This window comes from Myiozetetes cayanensis, unplaced genomic scaffold (assembly GCF_022539395.1).
Source record: "Myiozetetes cayanensis isolate MyiCay16 unplaced genomic scaffold, myiCay2020 scf4, whole genome shotgun sequence".
Classification (NCBI taxonomy): domain Eukaryota; kingdom Metazoa; phylum Chordata; class Aves; order Passeriformes; family Tyrannidae; genus Myiozetetes; species Myiozetetes cayanensis.
The window spans coordinates 62102860-62120055 of record NW_026087631.1 but is presented as its reverse complement, the minus strand read 5'-3'; the positions used below and the strand labels follow the sequence as shown (position 1 = coordinate 62120055).

Genomic DNA, 17196 nt, shown 5'->3' with positions numbered 1-17196 from the left:
GGTCTACTGGAACTGTGAGGTGCACTTTGTGCTGGTTTTTTTGAGACAGGAACATGAGTGGTTCCCCAGTTCTTGTTACACACTACTGAGGTCATGAATTAAATTCTGAGACTCACATCTTTGTTTACTTTTCTTTTGAAACAACTTTATCACCTTTGACTGCTCACTCATACGAGTGAGACAAACCACACTGGGCATCCTAATCAATCTTCAGTATCAATCCTCTTCATCTACTGGAACTATTTATATGCTGTACAACAACCTGCTGTTATAAGTGCCCCCAAAGTCCTTAACATCTAAATTTTCTCTGCAGCTCTTTTATGGGGTAATAAATATTAGTTAAAATGTCACATGTTTCTTATGGCACAAACCAGGATCTGTCTATTTCAGGTCCTTTCTAATTACATTAATATTATATAATTATATACATAGATTGCCAGTGACTGATGTTTAAGAGGGAGAGTTTTCTGGATGGTACCTTGTCTGACTGTGGAAATCCAAATATTTCAATCTTTCAGAAGTGAATGAAATCACAAAATCTGGAGGCTCACTGAATAACTTCTATTATTCATTAAATCAGCGGTCTAGGTCTATTGTAAGTAACTAAGTCTAATGACTCTCCCAAATGTTCTATTCATTCAGTACAGAGAAGACATGTTATGAACACAGTGTGTGATTATGTAACTGAACATTTGAATAGAAGGCATACTTACAACCGGGCCAAATTAACACAGCATGGAAAATCTTAATTATGCCACGTCCTGACAGCTTGGCTTTGCAGTGCTGGTGTTCTTTTACAGTAGGTTGGGTTTTTTTCCAGATGTAATTAAAATAACATTTGTTCAAGACATAAAGTATAAAATCAATAAAGTGAAATTTTTGGTCTATTGTAACATGAAAAGCTGTATATCCTTTCTAGATTTTGCACAGTTGTTTTTACCTGAATCATAAATGGGATTTTAAATGTATTTCAGCTGTCTGTTGATGGATGTTACCATTCGATCAGTGTATCACACTGCCTTCTCTCTGGCCTTCTTTTTTTTCACCACCAAATTACCTCCTGATTTCCCAGAGCCTCTCACTGATTTCCAATAAACATTATCTGATTTTGAAAGCAAAGCTAATCAGCAGCAAGCTTCTGAGCTTGTCACTCACCATAATAAATTTTTGTTTAAAAATTACATGGACAGTGTTTATGTAATTGTTCCTGGTTCTGTGGTTTCATCTGATAAGGACTAGAGATTCAAGATTCAATAACAGTCAAAATGTCAGCTGCCTTACCTACACGCTGTGCTCATTAAATCCTGGAGCAACCTTATTGTGGGTGCTTTTGCACACCTGTGAATAAGCAACTCTCAGATGCTATTAAACCTTCCCTTTTTAATTAAAATTAAATATATATGCTCCTAACACAGACGAATAAAGTCATGAAACCATTGTTGTAGGAACAGCTCTACAAAGACTGAGGAGCTTGTTTCTCTTTTCCCACTGCTGTGAGAAAAGAGTAATTTTACCGAGGCCATTAGCACAGCATTGCAGATCAGGTGATAATCAGATCTGACTGTTTCTCCTTATCACAACAGCTCACATTCTTGCTCTCCAGTTTGTTATATCTGCAAGCCTTTCTTTCTCTAAAGTATACATTCCTGAGGCAAAATTTTCCTCTATGCCAAGCTCTGGACTCTACCACAAGGATATTATATGCAAAACAGCACAGGCTCCCAGAGGCATATTGGGTTTGCAAGTCCACGTATGGTTGCACAGAACCTTTCATTGGAATATCAGAGGTGTGATAGGAATGGCAAAAAAATTATAGTCTAGAGACATTCTTGCTAGTGAGGATAGACCTTCCAGTCTCTCAGATCAGTATCTACATCATGCCTATGTCCAAACTCCATTTCAGGATTCAGGGTTAGGTTTAGGAACATACCAGATCTCTGTCTGCACTTTGATTGCATGAAAAGGAAATTGTGATAGCAGAGGGAGCATGGCACAAGTCTATTCAGTCCCAGCCAAGTCAGGAGGTAACAGGAGCTGGATATACCTCCACGTCAGGGTGAGCACAACCAGTTTCCTTGTTTGTCCACCACTTTGTCAAAATACACCCCTTCACAGGAGTGCATGCATCTTATTTTGCCTTCAAATTGGTTGAGGAAAACACCCCCACCCCTAATGTACAATCCCTCACTTCCTACTTTTTATACATTTAAATGCCTTGTCCCCTCACTACTAAAAGTTGGAAAAGTCATTTCCCATTACACGTGCAAAAGGGTGAAGACAGAACAATTAACCATCCTTATGACTACACACTTCCACCATGGACAGAATCCTTTGTCTGATGCTGACAACCTCATTCGCCCTATTTGCTATCCATTTACTCCATGTTCCCTGCACTTAACGCAGTCCTAAGGCCCTGCTCCTTGTGCCTCAGTCTTTCTCCTGCTCCAGTGCTTCTCCTCAACCAGCAGTGCAGTTTACTCTCATTCCAAGGAGCCTGCACAGCTTGCAAATGTCCTGCTATACACAGTTATAGTCCTTTACAATTGTCACAACACCACCAAGGATTTTGACTTTTACGCACTCTACCTTCAAACCTTTCTTTCCAAACATGAGGCAGTAAGACTTCAGGTAAAACTGATCACCCTGCCCTGCAAGGAAAGGCTGAATTATTAAAACTCTTTTCTAGCATTTCATTAACCTGACTTAGTCAACTTGCAGACAACACATACTGCTGCAGCATTAAATCCAGGAAGAGCCCTGCTGGACTTAGGCTCTGAACAGACATTAAGTCAGAATACATTAGCTTTGATTTTGTATTTTTCTGTGCCATTGAACGTAGAAAAACTCCTCAAAATCTTCTTTGCCAGTGACTGGTATCATGCTTCAGTACAGTTTTGTTACCTATACTGAATTTATGAGCCTAAGGTTTTTCTGTTTATATAAAGTGTTCAGTAGCCACTCTGCTATAAATCTGACAGAACACCACAGTAACTATCAGAGACAAAAAGAAGCCATATATTGTGAATCAAAAAAAAATTTTTCTATTGCCAGTTTAACACCTGTGAACACCGAGATCCACATATTGTCTTGAAGAGCTCACCAACCTCTGCATTGCCTGACACTTTTCCCCCCTGCAATGGAGTCAATGTCTATAGAAGGGAGAGAATCTGCAGAATCTACCTTTTTTTACTGAATCTGAAAAAAGCAATGAAATAATACTTAACACTCAGTATCCCTGACCAGTATCTGTCAATGAGGCTGACTGAATATCAAGGCAAGCAAAAACAAAGATATAACACAAAATGAGTTTAAATAAAATAAGAGGTGCTTATCCTTCCATGTGCTACAGTATTGGACCTTTTTAGTAAAACTGTTGCTTGAAAATGAAGTTCACATCATTTGTAGCCTTGGAAAACTCACACACACTCAAAGGCAGAGAGAATTTTAGATTCACAGAAGGAAAAGATCAGAGGCAGGAGAATTACTGTAGTATTGGAAGAGAGGGAGCTCTAGATTTTCCTTTGTAAGTGTCACATATATATGCAACCTACTGCAGGATTTCAGGCATCTCCAAAGTTCACCTTTGGGGAACAGAGAGAAGGAAAGCAGATCCAAGTACAGAGTATGGAAAAAAACCCTGAATTATTTAAGCTGCTTTTACCCTGAATTTTGGAAAATCCTATCAAACTAGCTTTAAGTTAGTAGCACAAATCATTCTTGTGCAAACCAGAACTATTATTTTATTTTAAAAAACCCACAAACCCAAAAGCCAGCTAAAGGCACACTCTCATTGCAATTTCTCCCTCTTCACTAGCATGGTACCAGTTACTGATCCTGAGATTTCTCAAGATCATGGCACCAGTCTCTTTCTTCAGCCACAGACCTAGCTCTAAGCTTGCTCTCCAGTGCCTCATCTTCCCATCTCTCGCCCTCCTGTCCTGGTTTCCAATCAAAGCTGTTCATCCTGGCTGTCTCTTCCACTTTCAGCTCACTGCCACAGTTCTTACTCAGGTTTAGTCTCCCACTCCTGCTTCCAGACTCTCTGGCTCGGACTCATGCTACTTAAGTCAGCGTAAGCCCTGAATGTCTCACCACTGTCAGTGAAGAAAGGCTCAGTCCTCCAAGTGCTTATTCAGACCACCTTAAACCTGAAGGGAGTTACTCTTAAGCTCCCCTTTATGACACTTAAAAATGAATCCCCAAACCACTCACTTTACATCCAGATTTTCTGAGATGGCAAATTACATTCATTTTGTAAATGCATTTGCTATTTTGGATTTTATTATTATCTAACTTGCACAGGACCTGTTGGTCTCTGATGGTTTTTTATAAGACAAGGTGAACTTAAAAAGCACAGATCACAGATTTTTTCTGGCAGAAGCGTGATTCACTGAAATATCCATTTATTATTTCCCATGCAGATGATCACTCAGTTTGCAACGAGAAGCTCTTAATCCTTTTTATGTAGAGAAATTACTTCACCAGCAGAAGAATTTAAAAGAAGAACCCATATTACCAAATCCTTCACTTTGATTAAACATCATCTTCACTGTATGACAAGCAGAGCCGTCTCCCAGGCAAACTCCACACTGGTCTTCCGTTGCATTGGAATTTATCTCATAATCACAGCCAACAGTCTAGAAGGAAAAATATTTTCAGAATAAATATGGCCTCCACAATGAATTACTGAGAACTCCTATATCATTGTACTTTTAAGAAGGGGAATAGTATATATACTATATAAAAAACCTAATAGTAGAGATCGTTATATGTAGGTCAAACTTGAGTATTATACTGATGTGAAAAACAAACTAACAAACAATAACTATCACCATGCCATGAAACATACAGCAGTCACCAGTTACTTGAGATAGAAATGTGCCACTCAAATGGCCTCAATATCTGGGATTGGCCAGTACCTCTAGGATGTGTGTCCGCTCTCTTATGTCACAGAGCCATCCAGGAATACAATGAAGCAACAGAACTGAAATCTATGTCAGCTTTTTGTGGCCATCTGACAGTGTAGAACCTCTACTGCAGTCAAACTCCCTGGCAAAGAGAAACTCTTCAGCAGGCATGAATTTTTATACCCATGACAGCTGCTTCTTGAGCTCGTCAGCATAGGGAATGGGTCTAGATAAAGTTCTGGTAAAGACTAATTTTCCAGCTCATGCTTGCTACAGAGAGAAAAGTGAGAGAAAACTTTATTGATACTTAGTCAGGATAAAACTTCTTCCTTGCTGAACCTAAAAATTTTGTGCTCTAATGTCTTTAAACTTCAACAAGATTTTCATTTGTTTTGGGATTTTTTTTCTGCCTCTCTTCAAACCCAAGCAAGATTGCAGAACACAACCTAATGTCCAACACTTAACGGCTGTTAATAGTAACTAAGATTACCTGGAGGCCTGTGATATAGATGAAGAACCGTAAGTCCGGTGGTATGTAAAGGTTTTCTCAGATGAATTTTCTCAAAATAAGCTTTCAGGTGCTATACCTGCTAACTTCTTTAACGCTCTCTTGATCTATGAAAATCTGGGTATTAACTCTTCTAAATCTGATCTTATTTTACCTTCAGGACATCAGCTACTGTAATCTGTAAGCTTCTGACAGGAAAATCAATCTGTTAGACTAACCTAGGTACACAGGCTTCTGAATTCTCCAATATTTTTCTATCATTTTCAGCTTAAGAAACATCTGAACTTTTTGTCTAAGTGCCAGTGTTTGAGTGAAAAATTAGAGAAACTGCAAAACACAGAAACAAGCAAAGGCCTCAAGTTACAGATGGTGTCAAACTATCTCACATTAAAGAAAATTGAAAACAAAGACTCATCCATCACTTAATGCCAATACATAGTCAGCACCTTTGATACCTACTCTGAAAAACAATGGTCATGCCAAAAGGTTCTGCAGCAGCCTTAGCTTCTCCCTCCTTTCAGCAAAGGCTACTTTCAAAAAATGGAAGGTTTTTTAGTGTCTTGCACACAGATACATCCTGGCACCAAGGACCAACAACACTTATGAGCAGTACACAATGTTACAGAGATAAGAACATGTTAAGAAGGTGAATAAATTTTTGCCTCCAAGCACTTAGCTATTCAACCTGGATTTAATCAAGTGTTCAGAATACACCGGCGCCACTGCTATATGTACAGGATGTTTCTTTATCTCACCAAGAGTTCAGATCTGTCTCTTCCACCAGCTATCTACAGATGCACTGGAGTTTATATTTAACAATTCCTTATAATTTAAAGAGGTTGGTGTGTTGCTGCTTTCTCAAAGTGATGTATTCCGCAGTGTATCAACTGTACTATCAGTTGTTAATAATTGTAAACAGCAGAGTCATAGCTATCAGGTTTATTATTACACCAGAGGAGCAATCAGCCCCTCTGGAGAGCCATGGAAGTCGAAGTTTATTTCCTTTCTATGCACATATACACTATTAAACAGAAAGTTGATGAAAATCCAGAAATGGAATCCTTGTACTTCATGCTTTGCTATTAGAAAATATTATTAATTACTGTTTCACAGCTTCTCTTTTGAACATCTTAAAATAATGATTTGTCTTCAAACTATATAATTTTTGCCATTTCTGGTAGAAAATGCATGCTCTTGAAAAGGTTCCTGTTCATCTTTATTTACTGTCCATGCTTCTTTGAAAGGCTGAACACAGAAATATTTCACCTAGTTCACACTGTGAATCAGACACTTGGAAATGAACATCAGTGAACACATTTCCCTTCTGAGTACTGTGTAGTGCAAAAATCCCCAAAGGCTGAACAAATTAGTTCTGAACTGCAGCAGCACTGGCTCTAACTGAGGCGGTAGCACCACTTTACTGCTTTGGGTTGCCAATTAGTGTCCCTGCATGAGCTGCACTACATCAGCTCAGTCAGAATCAGCTCAGGTCTTTTGCTCTTGGCCACACATTTGTTTCAGCAACACATCTGTGGCATCAAAATATGAGATAGCTTTGATATGAAGGGAATCCCTTTGTCCCTTCCAGTTATAACCATAGAAACTTGTATTACATTTTTTCCTCTTCACACAACAGTTTGAAACAGTTTTTATCTGATCAGACATCAGCCTTACCTATACATGCAATATTCCCATACATTCTTTGTTGCTGGGATACCCAAGAATGAAGCCCTTTAAACCACTGTGGCAGGGCAGAAAATTCACTGTGCTACAGTAAATAAAGCCTTCATTTTATTCCCCAGCTCTGGGGTGCTGATGCTGCTGCAAAGACCTTCATATCTAGCAACAGGGCCTCATTTTACAAACCCATGAAGAATGGCCACAAAACAGTATTCTCATGTGCCAGAATAAACATCATTTTATTTACTCTAAATACATTTCTATGAGCTTTAATTTCCAGGCCATGTTTTACTTTATCACTCCAGAGAAGACCACGTTACTTTTGTCATCCATTAGAATAATTTCTAGATGCTTCCTCCTCCCTTTTCTTTGCTTTCCTCATTATTCTGATTCTTCTAGATGGACTAGCCATGCTTTCTAAAAGTGTCTCAAATTTTTCAGAAAGTCAACGCGACCCGGCCATGTGCACCCACAGCCCAGAAATCCAACTGTGTCCTGGGCTGCATCCAAAGCAGGGTGGGCAGCAGGTCGAGGGAGGTGATTCTGCCCCTCTGCTCTGGTGAGTCCCCACTTGGAGAACCGCATCCAGCTCTGGGGTCCACAACACAAGAAAGACATGGACATGTTGGAGCAAGTCCAGAGGAGGCCACAAAGATGATCAGAGGGCTGAAGCACTTCTCCTACAAGCTGAGAGAATTGGGGTTCTTCAGCCTGGAAAAAAGGTGGCTCCAGGGAAACCTCAGCACAGCTTTTTAGTACCTAAAGGGGCTACAAGAGAGCTGGAGAGGGACTTTTCATAAGGGCATGTAGTGATAGGACATGGGGAAATGGCTTTAAACTGAAAGAGAGTGGGTTTAAATTAGATATTAGGAAGAAATTCTTTACTTGTGATGAGGCACTGGCACAGTTTGCACAGAGAACTCGTAGATTGCTAATCACTGGGAGTACTCAAGGACAGGTTAGATGAAGCTCTGAGCAACCTGGAAGTGGAAGGTGTCCCTGCCCATGGCAGGGGGAGTTTGAACTAGATGATACATAAGGTCCATTCCAACCTGAACCATGCAGCAGCAATTAGGCTATGATTCTTTTACACACATATGTCCTTGTGCACCCTCTGCCAGTGAAACATGCTGTGCTACATCAACCACTGTGTGCTATGGCACATGCAACACAAACCATCGTCCCTTCACGCAGCCTGTGCTGCTGCCCCACTCACCAAGACTTTTTTTGGAGCCCCTGAGACACAGGTCACAGCACACAGTGCAGAGGAAGATGAAATGACCTGAACTGCCTGAACATTGCAGGAAGGAGAAACAATTTATTTCCTGCTGCTCAGTGACTACAGAAAACAGCCACAGATATTGCCCTTTCTCTGTTTCCAGAGGGAGAGGTTTTTGTGTCATATTGGCAGCGGGGGACAGGCACAAAATGTCCTTATGGTCACTTAAGGGTATGGCCTGGATGTACTGCCTGAGTATCTGTTATGTGAATAGTACATTGCATTTAAATAAGGTATTTCTTCCATTTGTATCCTCCACTGGTCTTCAAATAAAGAAATCATGTTCATTTTACATTGGCAAATTAAAAGGTAAATTAGTGACATTGCCCTGAATGGGAAGAAATGTGTCCTGATATCTCTAATTTACCTTTAATTTGCCTATATAGGTCTGAATCAATGTCCCCCTGGGCTAGCAAAGCGAAAAGAGAGCTGAACCACAGTGAAAGGCAGTAAAGCTACTACAAAAAAAAAATCCAAGCTCTGTAATCTGCTTTTCATGAAGGGAAAAAGGCTGATTCCCTCCCTAGGACTACACAGCTGTGTAATTCTCCCGTACAATATTAGTCTCTCAACATAGCAACTGTGAATTATCACAGAGAACAGACCACAGATTTGCATGATTGAAGGTCATTTAAGCCTATCAAAATTCTTTTCATGAGATGAATAGTTGCCAGAAACATCAGAGATGCCAGGTGCTCCACCCTCAGTGCCTGCACACTCCAGTGCATACACTTGTAAGCCTTCACGTTTAGATGATGCCATGCTGGTATTTAACCAAAAGTCCCTGTTATGTATATATCAGTGCTAAATAAATATACTCTGGTGGCAGTGTCTTTGCTCTTTAATACTGCAGGAGCAACTGACTGACCCAGTAAGAATTAGAGTGCACTTGTGACCTATAATTTAAAACACATGCACACAGGCTATGTGCTTTAAAAATCTTATAAATAAAGGGGGAAAAGGGACAATTAAAAGATGAGTGTGGAGAAATACAGTAAAAAAACCAAACTAGTCATAGTATAGCTTGATGATTTGAGACTAAATTATTGAAAGATCTTGTCAGATCTCCTGGCAGAATTCCTCTTCTGTGTAAGATGAGACAGGACCCAGCTATTTCATATGCCAGACCCTAAAATTAACCATTTTAGCTTGTCTTCAAATTGACAAGGTAAGTTCTAAGGGAATACCACAGTAACACCCCAGCAGTAAGCCTTCTTTCTGCATTGAGGCACAGGCAGCACTTCTAGAAGATTAGGACGAACACACTGGGCAAACTGCAAGGACCAAGTGCATCAGCACTACTGTCTGTCTGTAGTTACTTCTCACTTGAAGATATACATCATGGCTTTGTCAGGGTGGTTAGGAAAGCACCCAGTATACCTCAGGGAGCTAAAATGAGACATCTCAAACCACATTTAGCCATCAAAGTAATACCAGTTTCTCTAATTGCTCTAAACAAAATCCTAGCAAACTGCGAAAATAAGACTGAAATCAGATGAACTTCGAAGATTAAATTCTCAATTGAATATGATTCTACCTACCTTTCTTTGACATACTCACTAGGAAAACTCTGAACTCGGTTGATAAAAAGTAGCTACTCTACATCAAATACATGTGAGAAATATAGACAATGGAACTAACATCTCACCAATTTAATTTTTTGCTCAATTTCAGACCAAAGTGAAGTGTTATTTTAGTACTCAGAACAAATGTGAAGCAGTTTTTTGAGATGTAATTTGGAAAACCAGAACAGCACTTTAATAGACTAATGTTTGTGAATGCCTTTTCCACATCATTAGCAACATTCTGCAATCAGAGAACAAGAATTATGTACCAGACTAATTATAATAAACTAATTCTCCATGACTTGCAATGTATGTATTGTGTTTAACTAGCTGGTCTAAAATACTGGTGAATTAGCTGAGGATACATGAAAAAGCTTCTTCTCAAGTGTTAAGCTGGGTACCCATTTCAGATAGCTTTCAATAATATGAGCTATTTAGGTTACCTATTCATCATTTGGTCTCATTTGTGATAGTTGTGTGGTTATATTGTTTATTTTGTGATCCTGATTCTAATTAAATCTGTTCATCAGGAGATGTGAAGCAGCAGTCAGCATGTGAAATGCTGACAAAACTAGTACCTTGGAGGGAATTTTTCAGAAACCCTTCAAGTCCACAGAAATGTTAATGCTAAAGTATATCTGGGATCTACAAACTGCAATTAGATTAGCTTCCCTTTCAACCTTGATCTATCAATTTTAATGAACTAAGTTTTGCTATCTCTAAAGTATGTATAAATTTTAAATGTCACAGGCAAAGCTCAATACAGAAAGCATAAGGAAACTAATCATAGTGATCCCAGTTTAACTGAGCTGGAAATCAGAAAATGAACATATCACAAAGACAATCTTCTGAGTTTAGCAACTGGTCTCTTCCAAGTGAAGGTCAAAAGCACTGATATGGTAAGCAAGATTTACTACATGTTTCAAAATGCTAGAGGTCGGATTCATTCTGGCTTGAACTGTTCAAAGCCAGGTCAGATCTTTTACCATCATAGTTCACAGGCCCATTCTGGCTCTCAGCAAAGTAAGCTGAGCAGATCTCTTCATTGTGGACTTTAGCAGGGTCTTGGTAATTCCCTTTCACAAAGCAGGTCTGGTCAGGAAAGCTTAAACCAAATCCTTGATGATTGCTCTCTGAGGCCCTGTCATTCTACTAAAATAAAAAATTTAAAAGGAGGGTATATGAAACACCTAAGAAAAATGTGAAGTTTCCATCACTGGAAGTCTTTAAGTAAAGAACGAGAAAAACATCAAATAGAAATACAATTTGCAAAGGGATAAAACAAATGACTTCTTGAAATTCCTTTTAGTTGCATTTTTATATGAGTCAATGGCTTAGGACATACACTCATCAGATTAGATAGGCTAATGCAGTTTCCACAAGCCACCAAGTCCTGCTTTTGTTTCCAAAGATGTTAAAAGCAAAAAAGCTGTCAGGCTTCAAGGGGACAGAAGACACAAAAAATCAATTTGAAGAAATAAACTATAGTTGTAAATACGTTCCCTACAAGTAAAGTACTCTTTATTTAGTAAATAGTACAAGTAAAGTACTTTGTTTATAAGAAATTCACTAAAACCAGTGCTAAGACTGTGGATGTAACAGAATGTACAGATGTTCAGATGCCACACACACACACACATCATCCTGGAAACAAACCTACCACCAACATGCAGAACATGCAGAGTTCATTATACTTATTCTTCAATATAGAGAACATTACTAAGCCATATATTCTGTTTGCCTCTTATCTCATTGTACAGTGTTATTCAACATGATGATGTAAACTAAAGCAATTTTTTAACAGTGCAAACGTCTGATCCCATTCAGAACTGCCACATGTGTAGCTACACGCTACTGCATTTTCATAAAAAACCCATGGACAATGGTGGAACCAATTAAAACCCTAAAGCTACAACCCTTTGTGAAAACATCTCATCAGAAAGAACAGGTTTTTTTACATTGATGTTTTAAAGTAATGGAAAAGAAGAGAGGAACTAAAAGGTACCAAAAGTAATTAGCACACAGTCTAGTGCATTCATTAAGAAGTGTGGAAATGACCCTTACATCTACTTGGAAAGCTATTTCTATAAATTTGCTTCCATGGTCATTAAAAATGTGATAAAATGGCCTTGATCCTACAAAAAGAATTGTTAAGCATTTTCCCATCACTTTGTAAAATAAAGTTATAGAGAAAGAAACATGCAAACATACCCAATACCTTACACATGCCATTAATACAGATATCTCGGCTGTGCCTTCCTTCAAAGCAAGGAGTACCATCAGTGACTGCATCAAGCATCTTCTCTGAAAAATGGCCATCTATTGGGCGACAGTGGAGCTCACAGGGGTTTGCTGAAAGGAAAACAAAGATACTTTCTCAGACAATACTTCAGGACATTTCACTGAACAGGGACTGACAGTATGTCTTCACTGGACCATCTGCTCACTTTCCCTGGCATTTGGCAGAACTGGTCTAATTAGAAGAAGTGAGCAGAGCCAGGTTGTATTGCTAAAAGAGTGACACAGGCCTGATAAATACCACTTGTGGATTTGTAGGAAGCAGCTGGAGGCAGGTACCCTCATATCTGCACGCTCTTCATCACTGCTGAGTTAGGCAGTAATGAGCCTGTCAGCTGTGATGGAGAAAGGGAGGGGAAACCAGCAAAGCCACCTGTCATTACTGGGGGGTGGGAATGCCAAGGATACTGACAAGAAAGAGTTTTCCATCAACTGATGACTGAATAATTTCAGAGATAATATAAACTTTTCATCACTGCTGTCAGCCTCTCTGAGAGCAGTCAAATGGTTGCTTCTGATCTACTGCACATCACTGATCATTTTCACCTATCTCTGGGTACTTAACAAATAATTTCAAGCACAGGTTTTTTTCCCTGCTTGGCAACTTATGAAATAGGGATAATACTGGTGAGTCTAACAGACCCAGGCTGTTCTTGTATAAATGTCCACAGAAGTAACAGGGAGGAGAAAAGCTGTCGTAAAAGCAACCAGTGGTCTCTGAAACAAGACTTTCTGTGACAGATCAGAGCCCTAGTCTATTCCATTCACGGAGTAAGAGCCAAACACACACCGCCCTGCCTCACAGACACTGGCTCTTGGGAATGGGAAATTTTGAAACTCAGACATCAGAGAGTCAAGTTTGACAAATAAATTGTGTACATGGAAGATGAGCTAGAGCTGAAGCTAGGACAGAGCAAAGAGAGATAAAACCCCTTACATCCACTCTCTGAAAACTCTCCAGCTGAACCAGACTTACATTAAAAATTGATGAAGGGTAGCAACAGAGGACCTGTCTTCTAGTTTTGATCTCTCCAAGACCCCAGTCTATCCCAGTGCTAAAGCAAATTGTTCATGCTCAGCAAGCTGAAATGCTTTGCTGGGAAAAGCAATGGGCCTTAAAAACAGTAGTCAGTAGGGATTTGAAGGTACCATTATTGAGTAATTTTAAAACAATGTCCCTGTGCGCAGTAGAGGAGCCACTGGTGAGTGACAGCTTTATCCCGTGCATGATAGAGTTGACAGAAGCCATTCCCTTGGTGGGAGGGATGCAGGGTAACTATAAGCCTTCCATGTAGTGGTTGATGAATTTCTTTCTTCTTCCTTTGTTGGCCTCGTTTGTGTCATACAAAGAACAGTGTTTTAAGAAATTTTTAGTAATGAGAGAAACTGAAACTTCTGGTAATGAAAATAAATGAAGTAATTTGCTACAAAAGGATTTATTCTTTTGGAGGAGGAAAATTTGCTCTCATTGCACTGGTATGTTCAGCACCAACATATATATAATACTACACAATACACAAAGGTGACTGCAGCTCCTGCCCTCAAAGGGCTTGAAGGTTAAGAACTGAATCCTAAGGAGCCTGAGCTTTTTATTATGAACCTCATTCATGTACACAAAACCTCTGCAAAAGTGGGATTAAAAAAAAAATAATAAAAGGACAGTAAAGGAAATCCAAAACCTTAATGAGGACTTTTGTTTTTTCCCTCTTTTCAGTAGAGCTAAAATGGCATCTTAGGATTGTCAACAGTGTTGTGCTTGTGGCTTCTCAAATAAAAATGCCTTTGTCAAGTGCAACAGAGTGATCAGACCTGGAGGAGTTGCATGGACCAAGGTTATACAACTGGTGGAATTCAAGGTGATGTGAGTTGTGTTCAAGAATATTGATGGAAATGGAGCCACAAAAGATTCTCAAGCAAGAACATAAAGTTTGTGATCCTTACCAGCCCTCAGCCCCTCTTTGAAAATGGTCAGCCATAATATCTGTCCATCAGCTGTTTTGATAAGAGTTGTCATGATAAGTTATACAAGTAATTTTACTTCTGTCTGCAGAAATCTTTTTCTGGCCACATTCTGATTGCTTTAGTGCTCTTAATTTTGTTTCACCTTGCCTACCTTCTCAACGAAGCATTTTTTAAAAAGGAAGAAAAACACCCTTATGACAAGAAGAATCCCAGAATTCCAGGTACTCTGTTACCTGCTCAGAATCGCCCCTGACAGGTACATAATTTACAGAAACCCATTTCAGCTTTTACATTGTTTGTAATGAAATATGTAGAGCAGCAGTTTGATATCTGCACTTCTTCCCCAGCTGTGTGTTGATGTAACAAGAAATTTAATTTCAGAAATCACTAAGCAAGAAGCAGCAGATAGTGCTGACTACTGACATATTCTTATCATAACTACGATGCTGTAAATATATAACTCAAAATCAGCTTGGAGAGAGAGATAACTCCCCTATTAAGTCAAAATAAAAAGTCAAAATAAAAAGTAAAAATAACTAACACAAAAAATTTCAAACTTGTATAGGTTTTCTAGACATGAAAGCTTCACTGGTTTTCCTAACTGAAGTAGCTGAAGTGAAATAGATCCTACCCACAAATTTTGCATTGCTTTTCTTCCTATATGTTTTCTACTAAGCCCCACTGGAAATGAGAGGGCATTTCTCCCTCCACACAAACTTAGTTCTATCCAGTATTTATTTGATTTTTCACCTGCAGAAAGGCTGGTTAGGGCACCTAATTATACTAGCACTGTATTTGCCATTCATTTTCTCATATTATTTCCTTATCTATCATTATTATTTATTATGGTTAAAGTCAGGGACCTTGACTCTATTATTCCAGGACTATAAATAGACTGTAACAGAATCAGTCACTGTTCTCTAAAAGTCTGATGTTTTAAACCCAGAACAGATGAAGATGTAGAAAGGACTTTCACCTATTTTCAGAAAGCAAACTCACACACAAGGAAAACAAATACCTTTCCTGAAATGTAAACAAATATGTTTGCTGAAATGATGGAAGACTGGCATTGCATTCAGACTCTTTTCTTATTTCAGTCCTGAAAAGTCTAAACTGAAATGAATATGAACACCAGGGTTGTTAGAAGGACCTCATTAAAGCAGCTGGTTAAGTTTCAATTACATCAGCAAATTACTAATTAATGCAGAGACTTTACAAAAATGTTGTCATCTTTGTAACTTTTAGGCCAAAATATACATAAATTCTTGCAATACAGCATATGCACGAAACACTAGATCCAATCTGTGAACACTCAGTAATGACCATATTCATAAAGTTCTTGTTCAAAGAAAGCACACCGAATTCCTGTTTAAACAGAGCTGGTTTCTCCTCGCATAAAAACCACAGAATTTTACCCATCCTTCCACACCAAAGCAGAATCAAAACCACTTAGAATACTCCTGCTTAGATTGTATTTCTATCTAGAACAATAATATTAATTCCTCAAGCCCTACAGGTAATTGCTTTTAACACTTAACCACCCATACGGCAGTGAAGATTTCTGAATGTGTAACCTAAATTCCCTCCTACTGTTTTGGCCATTTCTGCTTGTCATACCTTTCACAGATGGGAAGAACTGCTGGATCTGTCTCTCTCTGGGGTTTCCTGTACTGCTTGAGTGGAGGGGAAAGAAAGTTGAAATATGAAGCACAGTGACAGAAAACTTGATGTTAAATCCAAGTTTAAAAGCAGAAGAGCTACATTCAAACTGAGTTGGTAAGACTAGGGTAAGAACAGCTTTGTGAAGTCAATTAACAAGGTCACAGAACTGCTTGGACCTCATGAACTTCTTCCAGACTTGAGCACAACGCTGCACATAGACATGCTATCTTGCTAGCCTGGTATCTCTACTACTCAGGCTTATGCCTGCTAAATACTCTTTAAAAGTTTCCTTGAGTAGTTGGCATTTAGCTGTTTCCTTGTCCTCCTTTCCAGAGTAAAACTTGCTTCTCTCAATCCATGTTTTTCTAATCACAGAACCACTGAATGCTTTGGTTTGGAAAAGACCTTAAAGATCATCCACCCCTTCTGCCATGGGTAGGGACAACTTCCACTAGACCACATTGTTCAAAGCCCCATCGAATCTGGCCTTGAAGAGGGATGGGGTATCCGCAACTTCTCTGGGCAACCTGTTCTAGTACCTCACCACCCTCACAGTAAAGATTTTCTTCCTTATATCTAACCTAAACCTGCCCTCTGTCAGTTTAAAGCCATTCCCTTTGTCCTATCTCTATATCCTATCCTTGAAAAAAGTCCCTCAGGGACTCTTTGACTTCTATGCTGCTCTCCTGTAAACCTCCTCCAGTTGGCTGCATCCTTCAGCCAGTACTGCTCCTATATGGACATAAGACTTCAGCTGAGGTGCCACCAACACTTAGCAGCCTAGAAAAATTCCATCTGTTCTTTTACATAGTGGCCACATCTCTCACCAAGATTATGCTGCTAATTTGACCAGAGACAAGGTCAATCCTCTAATATAAAGGAGAAACACAGATGTAATGGAATCCCAAGCCACAGAGTTCCCATAAGCAGCCAGTGACTTATCTGTAATCAGAATGAGACTGGGGAAGCAAGCCGGCAAAGCCGGCATGTGATTTTTTTTCCCCCTATCTATACTATAACAAAGTTCAGATTCACCATGTGCAAACAGAACAACATGAAGATAACTAGAAAGGAATGTATTTCCTTCCCAATTTAAATTTGTTTACCTCGTAGCTGACTCCCATGAGTTCCCATGCAGGAAGGATCCAGCTTAACCTGACTAAGAAGGATGTAATTAATGTGTCTGTCAGTAGAAGATAAGGCTTCAGTGTTTTTCCCTACTTCACAAGGAAGAATAGAGGTGAGCCTCTTTTCTTCAAACCCTCACCTCTATGAAAACTCAGAACTGGCTGCGGAAATCCAAAGCAAAAAAATTAGAAAAGACAATTACCAAAC

The 17196-nt window shown here is 39.2% G+C and overlaps 1 protein-coding gene across 1 annotated transcript in view; it reads right to left on the bottom strand.

Annotated features, from left to right (window-relative positions):
* ADAMTS12 (ADAM metallopeptidase with thrombospondin type 1 motif 12) overlaps nt 1-17196 on the bottom strand; it is a 140230-nt gene that overhangs the window by 34599 nt on the left and 88435 nt on the right. The window contains exons 13-14 of the mRNA XM_050329514.1: nt 12158-12291; nt 4517-4637 (exon numbers count right to left, since the gene is read on the bottom strand). Of these exons, the coding sequence (XP_050185471.1) occupies nt 4517-4637; nt 12158-12291 (255 nt within the window). The remainder of the gene's footprint in view (nt 1-4516; nt 4638-12157; nt 12292-17196) is intronic.